Raw genomic sequence first — 14431 nt, 5'->3', positions numbered from 1 at the left:
AACAATAAACAATAAAGTGAGGGGATAGGATGCCTACCTTCACCAATGCTAATTCACTCTTTATAGAAACAATAAACACATGATTGAACACAGTAAAAGCTGAAGTGCAACATAGACCACTCCTTGACTTATCAACCATTATCGTGATATCTATTGCTACTGCTAATCACCATTCAAAAAATTTTACAGTAAGATACTGCACATCAGATTATGTTAACATTATTGTAAGTTGCTTTATTCCATGATGATTGTTTATAAGATCAGATGTACATATCAACCAAAAGCTCCTTTATTGCTGAAAACAGCACATCAAACAAGAAACAACATCTCAAGCACAAGTCAGAAACAATTTAAAGAAAACAGAATAAACTTCAGAAAGTTTGAAGTCCACCCAGGGGCAACTTCAGTTGCACAATTGCCTACCCCTCACCCAGAAGTACTATTAGTAGTTTTTTTCTCATCGTTTGAGAAAGGCATTGTTTGCTTCAATATTTGCCATCTAACAGGAAGTGAGCAGGTTCCATTCTAGCAGCATAGCCATACTTAGAAGTGCTGTACTTCCGGTGCACGCCTGTGAGCTTTCCGGTGGCCGCATTCTGATGATAAGTAACCATCAGCTTCGAACATTCCCTGTTAAAAATCCAAGAAAAACAATTATATAATTTTCTGGAATTTTGAATAATATAGATCTACTACTTATAAGGAGTTTAGAAATTATAATTCGATAAGGCAGTTGTCAAGGCAGAAACTACTTACAGTAGTTCACATTCATGGTAATTAGTATGCATTTCACTGGTCTTACTCCACTCCCTTGCCCTGCCAAGAGTACATTGAGCTGTGAAGACAGCAGCAGCAGCTAAAAGGGAGGGGGGAAACTTCAGCATTTCATACTCCACCAACGCAAGCTCCGTTATGAAGAATGCTACAAGCTCCAGCTAATAACACATTTACCCATTAGACTTAAAAAGAATAGTGTTATGTATAACATGAATGTACTTCTGTACAGAGCTATGAAATATATAAAGATGAATAAAGGAAAACCTTATCATCACCCTGAGCAGCTTTAAGAAACCGCTTCAAAAACACGTACGGAGTAATAACTGATAGGTTAAACTGAAGCTTGTTAACCATTAGTGTCTCCTGCAAGAACATTCAGAACTTCAACTTCAACACAACTTCAATCATAACAGGAAGGAAAAGTAAACACTATACTAAAAATTGTCTGGTTCACGACTTACCATATCAAGAACCTCATATCTAGTGTAAGCCTTGTCGGATATCATTATGAGATCATCCACAACAGGAACAGAAACTTCTTCATATTTGCAAGCGAGTAGCATGGCGGTTATCCCAACAAGCTGTAGCTTTTTCCGTACTATAGGGTGGACAGCTATGAATCTGTCTATTAGATTCACTGTAAGATACAAGGTCTCCTCCATCAGTTCAAACTTGTAATGTACCTACATTTTAAAAATTATAAGAATATAGAGAAAATTGCGCTTCTATATAAAATTTAAGCCTGCATTTACTTGGGACTGACCTCAATCAACCAATCAATCAGAATCCCCCTCATCCTTTCATTTATATCAGCTTGATGAATCATATAATTTGGAGGAACGCAGCTAGAACTCTGCATTAGAAGGTGAAAAGAATTAACAATGATGTAGTTATATTCCCACACACACCGACCACATTTCACTATATACAATCATCCTGAATCCAGTATGTGTATAGTATAATTCATTTAACTTTGTACAAAGAGCTTCTGATAATTCATTCATAATAATTGAAAATCAAAAATCCTTGCTAAGAAATATAAACATTGAAAGTAAAACAAATGTTTGCATTTTATATATACAGTACAAACTTATGGATTTAAGTTCAATAAAAAACAAGTAAAGCCATATTACCACTACTCTCCTGTAGTAAGCTTAAAGATCCTACTATATCATTCCCACACACACCGACCACATTTCACTATATACAATCATCCTGAATCCAGTATGTGTATAGTATAATTCATTTAACTTTGTACAAAGAGCTTCTGAGAATTCTCACTCATAATAATTGAAAATCAAAAATCCTTGCTAAGAAATATAAACATTGAAAGTAAAACAAATGTTTGCATTTTATATATACAGTACAAACTTATGGATTTAAGTTCAATAAAAAACAAGTAAAGCCATATTACCACTACTCTCCTGTAGTAAGCTTAAAGATTCTACTATATCATTCCCACACACACCGACCACATTTCACTATATACAATCATCCTGAATCCAGTATGTGTATAGTATAATTCATTTAACTTTGTACAAAGAGCTTCTGAGAATTCTCACTCATAATAATTGAAAATCAAAAATCCTTGCTAAGAAATATAAACATTGAAAGTAAAACAAATGTTTGCATTTTATATATACAGTACAAACTTATGGATTTAGGTTCAATAAAAAACAAGTAAAGCCATATTACCTCTACTCTCCTGTAGTAAGCGTAAAGATCATCAACATAGTCAACAACTGCAAGTGTGTTGTTCTTGTCTCCACTATCAATGTCCAAAAGCAGTTCCTCCTCTCCAACATCTTCCATTTCAACTTCAGCATCCTACATAATACATAAAAAAACAATCAATTTACTATTACGCTGCTCAAGGCAAAAAAATTCCACTGCAGAATTTTTTACTGGACAAATCAGCATACCATTCTATCAATTTCCTCCAACATAGCCTCTGTATGTTGCACAAACATCGGCACAGGATAGTCATCATGCAAACTGTATCCATCGACATCAATTATGGGACAGTCTCTAGGTTCACTTTGTTTTGGGACAGGTGGGACTGATGGCTTTGTTTCCTGAATATATATAATAAAACAACAAAATCTATTAAACTAGTCCAATCTTCCAAGTTTTATTATACCCTCAGCTTACAAAAAAAAGATATACCTGCACCAGTGGCTGTTGCTGTTGCTTGCAAGATATTTGTGCAGCTGCAAGCTTCCTAAATGACACAATTCAACCAAAAAATAAATATAAAAAAGTGGTAGAATACATAGACTATTAATTTTTAAACATGAGAAAACAATACATGGACAGGGATCTTTAAAATTAGAAAGTCTTTAGCTACTGACCTAGTCACGGGTCGATGGACCGGAATAGGTGGATGCTTATTAGGAATGGCATGTTTTCTGATCAGTAACAACAAGAGAAATTTAACACAAATCCAGATATGGAACATTTACATAGACTAAAATGGATTACTGGTAAAATTTAAAAAAAAAAAAGAAAAGAAAAAAGTATAAGGATTTAGATAATTACTCAGTCAAAACACTTCTCTTGCTCACAGCACAGGGATATGGTGCGGCTCCGACTATATTCCGATTAATGGTACTCAATGCCCTCCTAGTGTGCCCAACTCCTGCCGCAAATTTCCCACTTCCACCCCTCAAAATCCCTGAGTTTTATACGAACAGTTTCAAATTTATACTAAGAATTCAAGTAAAAATCAAAGACACATAAATCGAATACATGATATACATAGACAAAACATATGCAAGAAAGAACATGTTTATACCTTGAGCGTTTGAGGGCCTTACTCCATTAACACAATTTTCATCCGATCCAGCCATTTTAAACCCTCTGCAATCAAATCAACAGCTAAAGAGAATGAAAAGAAGATTCGTCTTTAAATTAATACAGTACAGAAAATCATTGAAGCTCACATATACAATAAGCAAAAAGAATAATTCAAAAACAAAATGAAGAAGCAAAACAACCGCTGACCCAATTCAAATTATAAATCAAGAATCAAAAGAAACTAAAAAACCCCAATATATTTCTTGTAATATAAACAAAACCCATATCATCAATTTGAACAAACGGGCAAATAAATTCAAGAATACCTCTAAATCAGTGCCTATACAAACGATACGACTTAAATTTGAAGCACTCCTCTTTTTTTATCCCGATAACAAGAGAGAGACTAATATAAAGAAAATTCCATCAATCACTAAACAGATTGATTAATCAGAAAATCTCTCTCTCTCTCTGAATCTCTCTCCCCCTTAACAGTCTCTCTCTCTCTGTGTTATATGGGCTTTTCAAGAGACAGAAATGGTAAATTGTACATATAAAAATATATATATCTATAATAATAATTTTATATATAGAATGAACTGGATAAGTTGAAATTGGGTCGGAAAGAGAGTTTTGTATATTGTCCGCTCTCACGCTCGTTTGCTTTTAAAACCAACGGCTACTTAATCTCAGCCGTTCGATTACTCCATCAAAAGTCACTAGGCCTCAACGGTTATACCATGTGCTTTCAAATTTTAATATTCTGTTTTAACATTTATTTCTTTTTTGTTGGCTAATAAAGTAAAACTGAAATATTAAATGCTAAATCTTCTATTAATAATTGTATATTCCCGTTCTGACATACATTAAGCCATGAAATCTATATTTTCCTAGTTACATTTTCATGCAAATTCCTTGTTATTTCCCTTTTAAAAAATTCCTATTTATTTGTTTATTTCCTATGTAAAACATTATTTTTGTGATTTGATGGAGTATTTTCTTTTTCATATGAATAAATGATTCACTTTCGACATTTACAAAATTGTCGAGGAAATATAATAGACTAGATGCATGTAATGTAATAACCCCAATTTTTGGAATTTTTAAAACCCTAATGAATAGTAATTTTTGCTGATGATGCTGATTAAGGAAAATTATCAGACTACGCTATATAGGAGTCCTTTTATCGAAATTCTAAGTTCGTATTAGTATTCTATAATGAGAATGAGTGTGTGTAAAAGTCGTCAGAATTCGAAACCGGACACTTTCATTTTCTCGAGAATCTACCAAACACTGAAGGAATTATGTGGAAGGAATAAGAATTAAGGATTTAAACCCAAGGATTATAAAAGGTGATTAAAGAATGAATAAAGGTTATTAAGAAGGATTTATGGAGCCCCTGACAATGAAACCACGGATACGTTTCCTCGAACGATTAATGAGAATGAACGATAAACGAATCATAAAATAATTAAACGACTAAGTAATGCAAGTGGCGAGAAGAAGAGTCAATTAGTGCAAGATTAAGACACTTAATTAGCATCTTAATGCAAGGATTAAGCTTAAAAGATGGCAAGGAGAATGAGCCATTGGTGACCAAAGAAGCTTATGTCACCTTTCACTCACATTAATCAACCAATAACCAAACAAATATCTTCTCATTACTTCCTTATCACCACAAACCAAGTCAAACACTTTCTCTCCCCCATTTTTATCAAAAAACCCGAGAGGAAAGAGAGATAAAAATGGAGGAAGATGAAATGCTTGTATCTTGAGTTTCCCTTGTCCGTTTTTCGCGTTCTACCTATCAACTCGAAGCCCTCGAGAAGCTCTACACATTTAAGGTAACCACTCTCCTAACCTTCTTGATTCTCAATTCCGGTTTTAATATTTTATAGTTCAGATGAATAGTTAACTCAAGAACTAATGTTGTGTTCTTGATTTTATTTTGAGGTTTTGATCATTATAAGGCTAGTTAAAGATCATCTAAGGTTTGTTAAGCAATACCCACTTTCCAAGGAAGGTATAAACTCTAGAATCTTGATCTTAACTTTGAGTTTTGTATAAGATTTGTGGTTAAAAGTGATGAGTAGTTTGATTATGTATGTATAGTTAGTTAATGGTTGGTTTTTAGTGGTTATTGTTGTTGTTGGTTGAAAATATTGGAGGGGTGGTTTGAAATGGTTTGGTTATGAAAGAGTTTTGACTTGGTTAAATATTATAGTACAAGGTTTTGATTGGTTGATGCTTGGTTGTTGTTTTGGTATAGTCTAGAAGTGGAAAAGCATGTAAACGTAGCCGTCGTAATGCCCGATTTCTTTTAAACCGAGCTTGCACTAGATAGTAGGCACGAAAGCCTATCTGTCTAGACACGACCCACACCATGACTAGATAGAGCATGTTGTAAACTTCGTTTTGATATGTGGTTCGCCTAAAATGGACTTACGGTTTAGGAGAAACGACCATTTTAGTAAACGGCGTTTCACGGGGATACTTTTACTAAACGCCGAACTTGTAAAATATTTTCGGAAATTGAAAAAGGCTTCGTTGGTCCCGAAACTTTTTGATAACCTGAAAGGGACGGTAAATAAAAGTCTCGAGTTGGAGTCGCCCTAAAAATGTTATTTCTCAATTTAATAAAAATAGTGGAGCCGGGGGTGCGTAAGCGACGCCGTTAGTAAACAACCTAGTAGTCAAGCGTTAGTGCTCCTAAGTGTCAGGAATTGAGTAGTCGCATGGTGACCGAAGGTTAACCTTTTACATTGATGACATTGTAGGTTACCAGAGCGATTTCAGACCCCCGACTACCCCTGTACTCTCAGGCAAGTTTTCTACCCGTTATACTGTTGTTGTGATGTAAATATATTGATGCATTATCTTGAGATAAGTGCATGACTGTTATTAACAAATCTTGCGATATATTGGAGCATGTTGATATGGTAGATATATGCATGTTGTGAAATCTTGATATTCTTTTATCAATTCAGATGCTTATAAACTATATAATACTTATGCTAGAAATAAGCAGTAGTTGCGTATACCCTTAGTATAGGGAACCCAAGGGTGAACATTTTTCTAAACCGAGAGTCGATGTTCCCGAGTATAATATATATTATATATATATATATACTTTTCTATAACTATTAATCGAATAAGGTATATTCGATAGTTTTGAATAATAATCAAACTGATTTTCCATTATTCAAATAAAGATCGTATTTTCGTATAAGTATGTCTTTTGTTATTTATTATTCGTTTCAAGTATGAGTTTTTAAAACTTCTACTTCAATTATTTTTATAAAGATTATCCTTATGGGAATATTATTTAAATAATAATATTCAGATATTTTCTAATATATCGGGATTGATTTATTTTATTAAATCATCATTACTCTAAACATTCTTTAAAATGTTTTCAAGTCTTCAAAATGATGAAGTTAAAGCGGATCCCAAAACTCATTTTTCGATTTAAGATTTTCCTTTTGAAGGGGATTTAAATACTCGCTCAAAACCTGAGGGATCTGGCTCTGTGGTGTATTTTACTATTCGCAACGAGGTTGTTGTTTTGAGAAAACATTTTGATTACCTGCCTAACGTTCGGGAAGTAAGTCCATCTATTTGAGTCGGCATAAGCAACATGGGTTCAATGGGCGTCCATGAAAGTGTAAATGGCTCAGTGTGAGTCCATCAATGCGTAAGTGGCTGAGTGGCAGTCCAGCATAGGTCCTAATGCGGCCAGGGTGATGACCAGTGGGGAATTCGTCCATCTACTAGTAAAAAAGGTTACTTATTGGTATCTTTGCCTAGTTAGCAAGATATCAGGTTTATGCCAAAATTCTCTTCTTTCCAAATTTATTGGATATGACAACTCGGTTTATACTTGTCATGACAGAGGTTTTCAGGGAATGTATGAGATATATATATATGGGTGTATATATATATCGGGACTTAATGAAGTATCTCGTAACTTCATTTCTTTTGAATGATATTTCAAAGATTGAATTTATTCAAGTCTTATCTCGTAGTCTCATTTATGTGATGAACTTTTGAAACTGATTATACCTTGAACGGTGGTAGTTCAAGTAGTATTCGGAAAAGATATAAGTATATTGGAGTATCTTATAACTTCATCTTTTAAACTTATATCTAGTAAATGATTATCTTATGTATGACAAAGATTTTCAGAAAAACGTTGAGACAAGGTTGGATATATGAGATCACCTTGCAACGATATCTTTATACAGTTATAGACTGGAACTTTGTGTATATTATGCATGTAAGAGGATTTCCAAAATTTCAAAAAGTATATATACATATATACTGAATATTTTGCGACTTAGTCGCGTTAAGATATTAAACTTGGTTCATTTTTGCTTGACCAAGACTTTCATGAGTATTATGATGGGAATGCTCATATATTGTTAATCATTATACATATTATTTTGGTGGGCTTGTTGCTTACCCTTGCTTTCTTCTTTCATCACACAACAACAGATAGACAAAATGAACATGACTAAGCTCTCAATTTGCAAGCAGATAAGAAACGTTCTGCAGTTTCCTGTTGGCGTGGATGACGCTGTTGCTGAGGTAGGAACTACTAGTAGGCTAGGTTTTCAACTGTTGATGTATATTTATGAACTTTAATAATGGCAAGGAAAATGTAAATTTATTCAGAAACCCTATTTAAGGTGTAATGGTTTATAATTGTGGAATAAAATAACTTTGTTTTTAGGTATTCATCTCTGAGACTATAACTTGTGGTGTGTGTTTATTGTGGGGTCACAGTACACAGTAGTTGGTTGTTTATTAAGATTGAGTGTTATTAAGGGAAATGGAACTCGTGATGACCCGGATTCCCGACCCCGAATTTGGGGGTGTTACAGAAATGGTATCAGAGCTAAGAGTTATAAACCTCAGAGATGATGCATTATTAAAATGATAAGTTCACTAAGGTAATAAGAACTCTTTCCAAGTTCATAGTCGGACTACCTAACAAAGTACTGGCAATTAAAACCCTTACAGGAACCCTTATAGATATCATGATAGTAACATAGTTCGTTATCATATAGGGCAACGGAGCACCGAACCCTGAGGTTTAGGAGCATCAGCATGAGGATGTTTTATTACATGTTGGAGATCAAATTGTGAATCTGATAGAGTACCCTAACGAGGGATCGGATGAGATTCATATTGAGAATGTTGCGGTTGAGTATGTTATCCCAGAAGGGATTGTTGCTGAGGAGGATCTCGTGGAGGATCCTGACGAGAATAAAGAGAGGACTGCTGAGGAATTGATGACCGTAGTCAGGGCGACTACCAGAGCTAGAATGGTCGTGAGGGTGGCACTAGAGGATGAAGAGTTACCAAGGGCACAGAGGATAATGAGGGCAGAAGGAGTGGGGCCTTCCACAACACTAATTATACCAGTATCAGACCCTCTCCCAGAGGTTCCTGTAGACATCCATGAGGTTCCACCAATTCCTGTTCCCTCCCCTATACAGAGCCGAGCACCTACTGAGGAAATGCCACATTTATTTCATGCACTATTGTCACCTGATACCAAGCTTGGTTATCCATTTGTATCTCCTGGGTCTGCACCTCCTGCACCCCATGGAATGCTAGATTCTACCGTGCAGGTTTCTCTTATCGCTAATTATTATATGACTTTGGGTGGCCTGTCTGAGGCCCGTAATGTTAGAAGTGATCTGTTGGATCGACTTACTGCACCAAGGATTGAAGGCGGGGTACTTCCGGCAGGATTAGCTTATAGCATGGAAAGGATTGAGGCTACCACCCGAATTACAGCTTGAGGCCATCTTGAGGGCCAGATTGATCCAGCTCTACTTGCGACTATCTTAGGCCTCATCACCGCTTTAATGGAGCAGATTAGGATGTTGTGCGTGCCCGTATTTCTTGATCCATAATAGTGTGCAGAGTCAGAGCGATCAGACAAGGATTTCATGTAGCACCGCTTTTGGAGGATTAGCCTAAGTTATGAATGAGTAGTTTTAATGACTAGATGATTATCTATGGTAGTACTTTTGGGATAGAAGCGATCAGATCAAAAGATGTAATTCTCCTTCATGTGTTCAGTTGTTGTACCTTCGAACAAATGGTTATGTATATATTCGTTCATTTCAGTTCAGATCAGGTTGTTGTGATAAGTTCATATTGTTAATTTCACTATTAACACTTAAGAGTGTCATGAAGTTTATAGAACTTGAGAATTCATAATTTACGATCATGTAAGGACTGAACGAGGGAAAGACTTAAGTAAAGCAAGTAAGATAAATATCAAGAGATTCTCAAAAAATTTCCAAGAATTATGCCCCCACGAGGAATAAGATTTGGGGCAAACCCTGAATGTGATAATCAGGGAGGTTGCAATTAAGATACAAGGAACCCAAAATATAATGAAGTGGAAAATGAGGATTTTAAAATATAAGATGACCCCGATTGTGGGGAGCAGGAAGAAATATTTAGACTGAGAAAAGAGAACTCGAGCAAGGAAGGGAGCACCAAGACAGTACTCCTATGAGGCAATTCATGGACCTGCCTAAGCAAAACTAATACTTTTACCCCCAAACACCACCCTGAGGAAACAATATGGTGTGAAATTCTTTCATGACCTTTAAGTCGCTAAGCTCTCAGAGTTCCAAGGAATAGGTTGACCCAGTCGAGGCAAGAGCCTGGCTAAAGGAAATATAGGAATCATTAGAGATTCTAAATAATTGACAAAGCGCAAAAGACTATTTTTGTCACTTACCCTCCTAAGAGAGAGGCCACCCGCTGGTGAAAGGCTAATAAAGGCACGGAGCCAGAGGTTATAATAAACGGATTAAAGTTCAGTCAATTGTTTTCGGGAAAGTACTTCCCAAGGTTATAGAGGTAGTGTAAAAGCTTTAGAGCCAGAACAAAGGCGGACGAGTATGATGAATTATGAATCTAAGTTATAAAAGTTGTCAAGATTCGTTCCGAGGATAAGAATCCCAGAACGACGTGATGTTTGAAATCAATGATTAGTGGGTTCATGAAATGATTGTAAAAAAAACTGAAGTGGAAAGGAATATAAAGGCAATGGAGTTTGAGGAATGATAAGGGAGTTGGGTATGAGGAAACCCTAAAGATTCATAGCAATAGAAATAGAAAAGTATGTAATCGTCAGGATGAGGGTGATTCACCATGAGTTAAAGTTGATGGTTGAAGGCATAAGAGATACATATATTTTATCCCTTTTAAGTTAAGAGTATTCGATGAAACTTTGAGATAGACTGATGGATTAATAAGGAAACATGAATGGACTGAGGAGACATGATAACAAGAAATTAGGAAAATGGGATGAAGGAAGTGACCTTCAAGAATGTGAAGTGTATGTAAGACCTGTGACTTGATGCCCAAAAAGGGAGACACCAAGTATAGAAGATATCTCAACATTGAGATGACTGTTGAGATAAACAACAAAAGTAAATGAGGATATAGAAATAAAAAAAAGAAGTTCACGTTGAACATGGCCAATATCTTTCAGAACATCCATGCTATCATTACCAAATCAGGAAAGAAAAGTGGATAACCATTTTTATCTTTTGGAGGCCATATGGATTGACCTCAACTTGAATAAGGATGCTATTGTGAAATTTGGTATAGACTATCGAGGTGGAAATGATTGAATAAGATACCCTTTATCAGGGATATATGACTTGAGTTATCCATGGAAGGATGTAAGTACCTTTTTAAAGGTGGAATTAAGGATATAACCTCAATAACTTGAGATGACCCATGGGGGAATGCATAGAGGTTGGCATTTCACCCTTAATAGGGACATTATGAGTTTGGGTAATACGGAATGAAGGATTAAGGCAACAACAACCTTTAAGGATCAGTGAATTTTTTTTCCAGAAGTACATAGACAATGGTTCTAGTATTAGTAATTGGTATTTTGATATGCCCTATATCTAGGAAATACAGGAGGGATGATTCAAGGATAACCTTAGAGGTTTTACAAGGAGAAAGGTAATATTCAAAGTTCTGAAGAATAGAAATTTTGATAAGGGAAATATGACGTAATTATAATAATGTCAGGTAGGCATGTGTTGAACCATAAGAAAGTATAGATCGACCCAATGAGGGTCAATATTAGTGAAAACAAGAAGGACCCAAGTTAAGAGACGTCCTAAGTATGACCGAAAGTCATTCGTGGCGATGTTCACATCTAAAGACCGATGCAATAACTTATGGAAAAATGGTGATATTTTTTTTTTCACCAAAGCTTAAGGAAGAGCATTTGCACACAAGCAGTGATTGGAAATGAGGTAGAAAGTTTAGATGGAGATCGTTCAAAAGACATTGATTTTAAGGAACTATTACTATCAGGAAAGGCCAATGAGGTGGCCGGCACTCTAAGTGTAAGAGAGCAATTATAGGCGCTCGTGTCAGAGGAATACAGTGATGATGGTTAAATCCGTGAAGGTTGTATTATGGTGTGAAAGATTGACATTCCTTCTGATGATTGTGCGATACTCAACCGTAATAGTAGTTTGGTAAAGATTTAATTCATATAATTATCGTGAGCGGGCTATCTATCTTAGAAGGTCCTATCTAGAGAATAAGCCAGGACCATGTTACGAAAGGACTTAATGAACCTTTGAGCTTCATGTGTCCTAATAAAGACATATGGTTAATAATGGTATTAACCTGCTATCGTTGTTTTCATTGAAACTGTTCTGCAATTTTATCTGCTTCATGTCATATGTACATCAAGTTCAGGAGTGTTCTTCATGAATCATGAACGGTGATCATGTTGCCTCCTTAAAAGAATTGGATACGATAGCTATGGACTTTGTATGGTTACATATTAAGATTTCATGGAAAATGAATGACTATAGTAGGTCCGTGGTGGACTATAGTAATGCATCAACGATTCTTTGAATAATGAGCCGATTACAACCGTGAAAGTTGTATTGTAATGGATGTTGAGATTGAGTACCACTAATCGGGTTGTGGTGATGTATAAGTTATCATTGATAGACTAATTAAGTTGATTATCTACCTATTGAATATTTATTCCTTATCAATAAAGAGTAGTATTACTATACGAAGAAGGTTGCGGTATAGCAATGGATTCTAGTAACTACGATGTCTAGAATGAAATCCGAGATTCTATTTTCGTTGTCGAGAGATTTTCAACGGTGATTGTTTTTAAGCTCGAGCAAGAGCATGGGTCCATAGAATGATGGACGGAATAGGGAAATATTTAGGAACATGAATTGTGATGCTATAATACTTGATGTTGAGATATATACATATCTATATTTTGTTCTCCTGTGATAAACCTCTATAGTTCAGGGGTAGACTCCAAGCCAGATGTTTTATGGAATTTTTTTTATATAATTCTCTTAAATTCTTCATTTTCTCTTCTTTTCATTTTTTTATATACCACATGTTGTTAGATTGCTTGTCAAGTACTAAAGGCTGGACACCTTCTGTACTAACTATGCAATAGAACATGTGGCGCCCTCCAAACCCGGGTCAGAAGTTTGGGGTCCACAACACATACTCAATATATGAACCTATATATAAAATATTATTTGCAATGACCCTGCTTTACTTAACCACGGATCGCAACAGGTTAAAGTATGAAAACAAGCCACAACCTTAACTTTTATTACAATGTACCAAATCCCAACTAATTTAATTTACAACTGATATGAAATTATTCTTACAACCTTACTATCTCACTACTGCAATAAGCTCCTGCTAGCTCGACCAATCATAATCTGGAATCCTAGCTCGAACATTGAATTGGGAAACTTCGCTATCAACCATATCCTTCTTAACTGTAGAATACATAAAAAGATTCGCAAGAGTGAGCTAACTAGCTCAGCAAGTCATATTATCAATATCTGAGGTTAAACAATAATAAACGAGGTGATTCAAAGGAATCAAGTTTCTTGTTAAACAACCAATAGAATTGGATATTCATTTTAAGTTTTTTTTTTAAAACCAAGGTTAGGCTGCTGATCAGTCACGCACAAACCCCGAGCAAAGCACACAGCATTGCTCTAACTACTGGATCTAAGGCACACATTGGCCTAACTTGATCATCGATATGGTGTGACCACGAATCTGGTCCACACAAAGAAAACTATCCAATTCTAAAGCAGTTCAATACGATAAACCATAGAATTCAATAAAACCAGATCATAATCAATAACAATAAAACATTTGTATAAAAGCATAGTAAAAATTCATGGTTACCGAAAGGGTATGTTAAAGTACATAAAAGAAGTGGCCTCCAGCCGGTAGGATAATTGGGTATTAGATGAATAGTGTTTTTACAAGGTTTTAGTACTTTGATATCACAAGGTATGGTTGAATATAAAAGTTTCTGTATGTTCAAACAATTCTGTTTCAGTATTTGGTATTTGATGGATATATATTTGTGGAGTAGTTTCGTATTTGTGTGGTTTAGTATCTGGTAAATCAACAAGAAATGGTTTACACAGAATAAGGCTTATGGCTCAAAGATCAAATTATGTGGCTCAGGTTCAAGGTTGAAGGATTCAAAGTATTTCCAGTATAAAACAGAGCTATTTTGAATATTAACAATAGGTCACAAGAGAATTTAGAAATATTCGCAATAAATCTCGAGAAAGGTTTAGAAGTACTTGCCTTATCATAATCGATTTCAGCTTCACTTGTACTTGTCTAATGACTCCATTCAACAATCACTCGTCTGCTTTTCTTATGCCTCGCTTCTATCCTCTGATTACCTGCTGTATTTTCTACATGTCAATTCTATTTTCTGATCACCTGCTTCCCTTTCTTACGCCTTGCTTACTCTGCTAGGCATTACAAATAT

General features: G+C 35.4%; 1 protein-coding gene across 1 annotated transcript; it reads right to left on the bottom strand.

Annotated features, from left to right (window-relative positions):
* Positions 1 to 267: 267 nt before the first annotated feature.
* On the bottom strand, positions 268 to 4173 carry LOC141695046 (G2/mitotic-specific cyclin-2-like). Its single transcript, XM_074499284.1, has 12 exons — positions 3900 to 4173; positions 3572 to 3636; positions 3316 to 3451; positions 3129 to 3185; positions 2944 to 2998; positions 2700 to 2852; positions 2473 to 2604; positions 1541 to 1630; positions 1239 to 1460; positions 1042 to 1140; positions 757 to 935; positions 268 to 630 (listed from the first exon to the last, which is right to left on the bottom strand). Exons 2-12 carry the CDS (start codon positions 3624 to 3626, stop codon positions 486 to 488), a joined length of 1323 nt encoding a protein of 440 aa, XP_074355385.1. The 5' UTR covers positions 3627 to 3636; positions 3900 to 4173; the 3' UTR covers positions 268 to 485.
* Positions 4174 to 14431: the final 10258 nt, after the last annotated feature.

Source organism: Apium graveolens, chromosome 11, assembly GCF_009905375.1.
Source record: "Apium graveolens cultivar Ventura chromosome 11, ASM990537v1, whole genome shotgun sequence".
In the NCBI taxonomy this organism is placed as follows: domain Eukaryota; kingdom Viridiplantae; phylum Streptophyta; class Magnoliopsida; order Apiales; family Apiaceae; genus Apium; species Apium graveolens.
The sequence above is the reverse complement of the archived record's forward strand: the minus strand, read 5'-3'. Positions and strand labels throughout refer to the sequence as shown.

What these genes read in the sequence shown, in the direction of transcription:
- LOC141695046 (XM_074499284.1), bottom strand. Translation starts at nt 3,626, where the DNA reads ATGGCTGGATCGGATGAAAATTGTGTTAATGGAGTAAGGCCCTCAAAC. An exon ending in CTTACTACAGGAGAGTAGAG is followed by an intron (nt 1,631 to 2,472) that starts GTAATATGGCTT and finishes CTTCTAATGCAG; the next exon opens with AGTTCTAGCTGCGTTCCTCC. An exon ending in GATATGAGGTTCTTGATATG is followed by an intron (nt 1,141 to 1,238) that starts GTAAGTCGTGAA and finishes ATGTTCTTGCAG; the next exon opens with GAGACACTAATGGTTAACAA.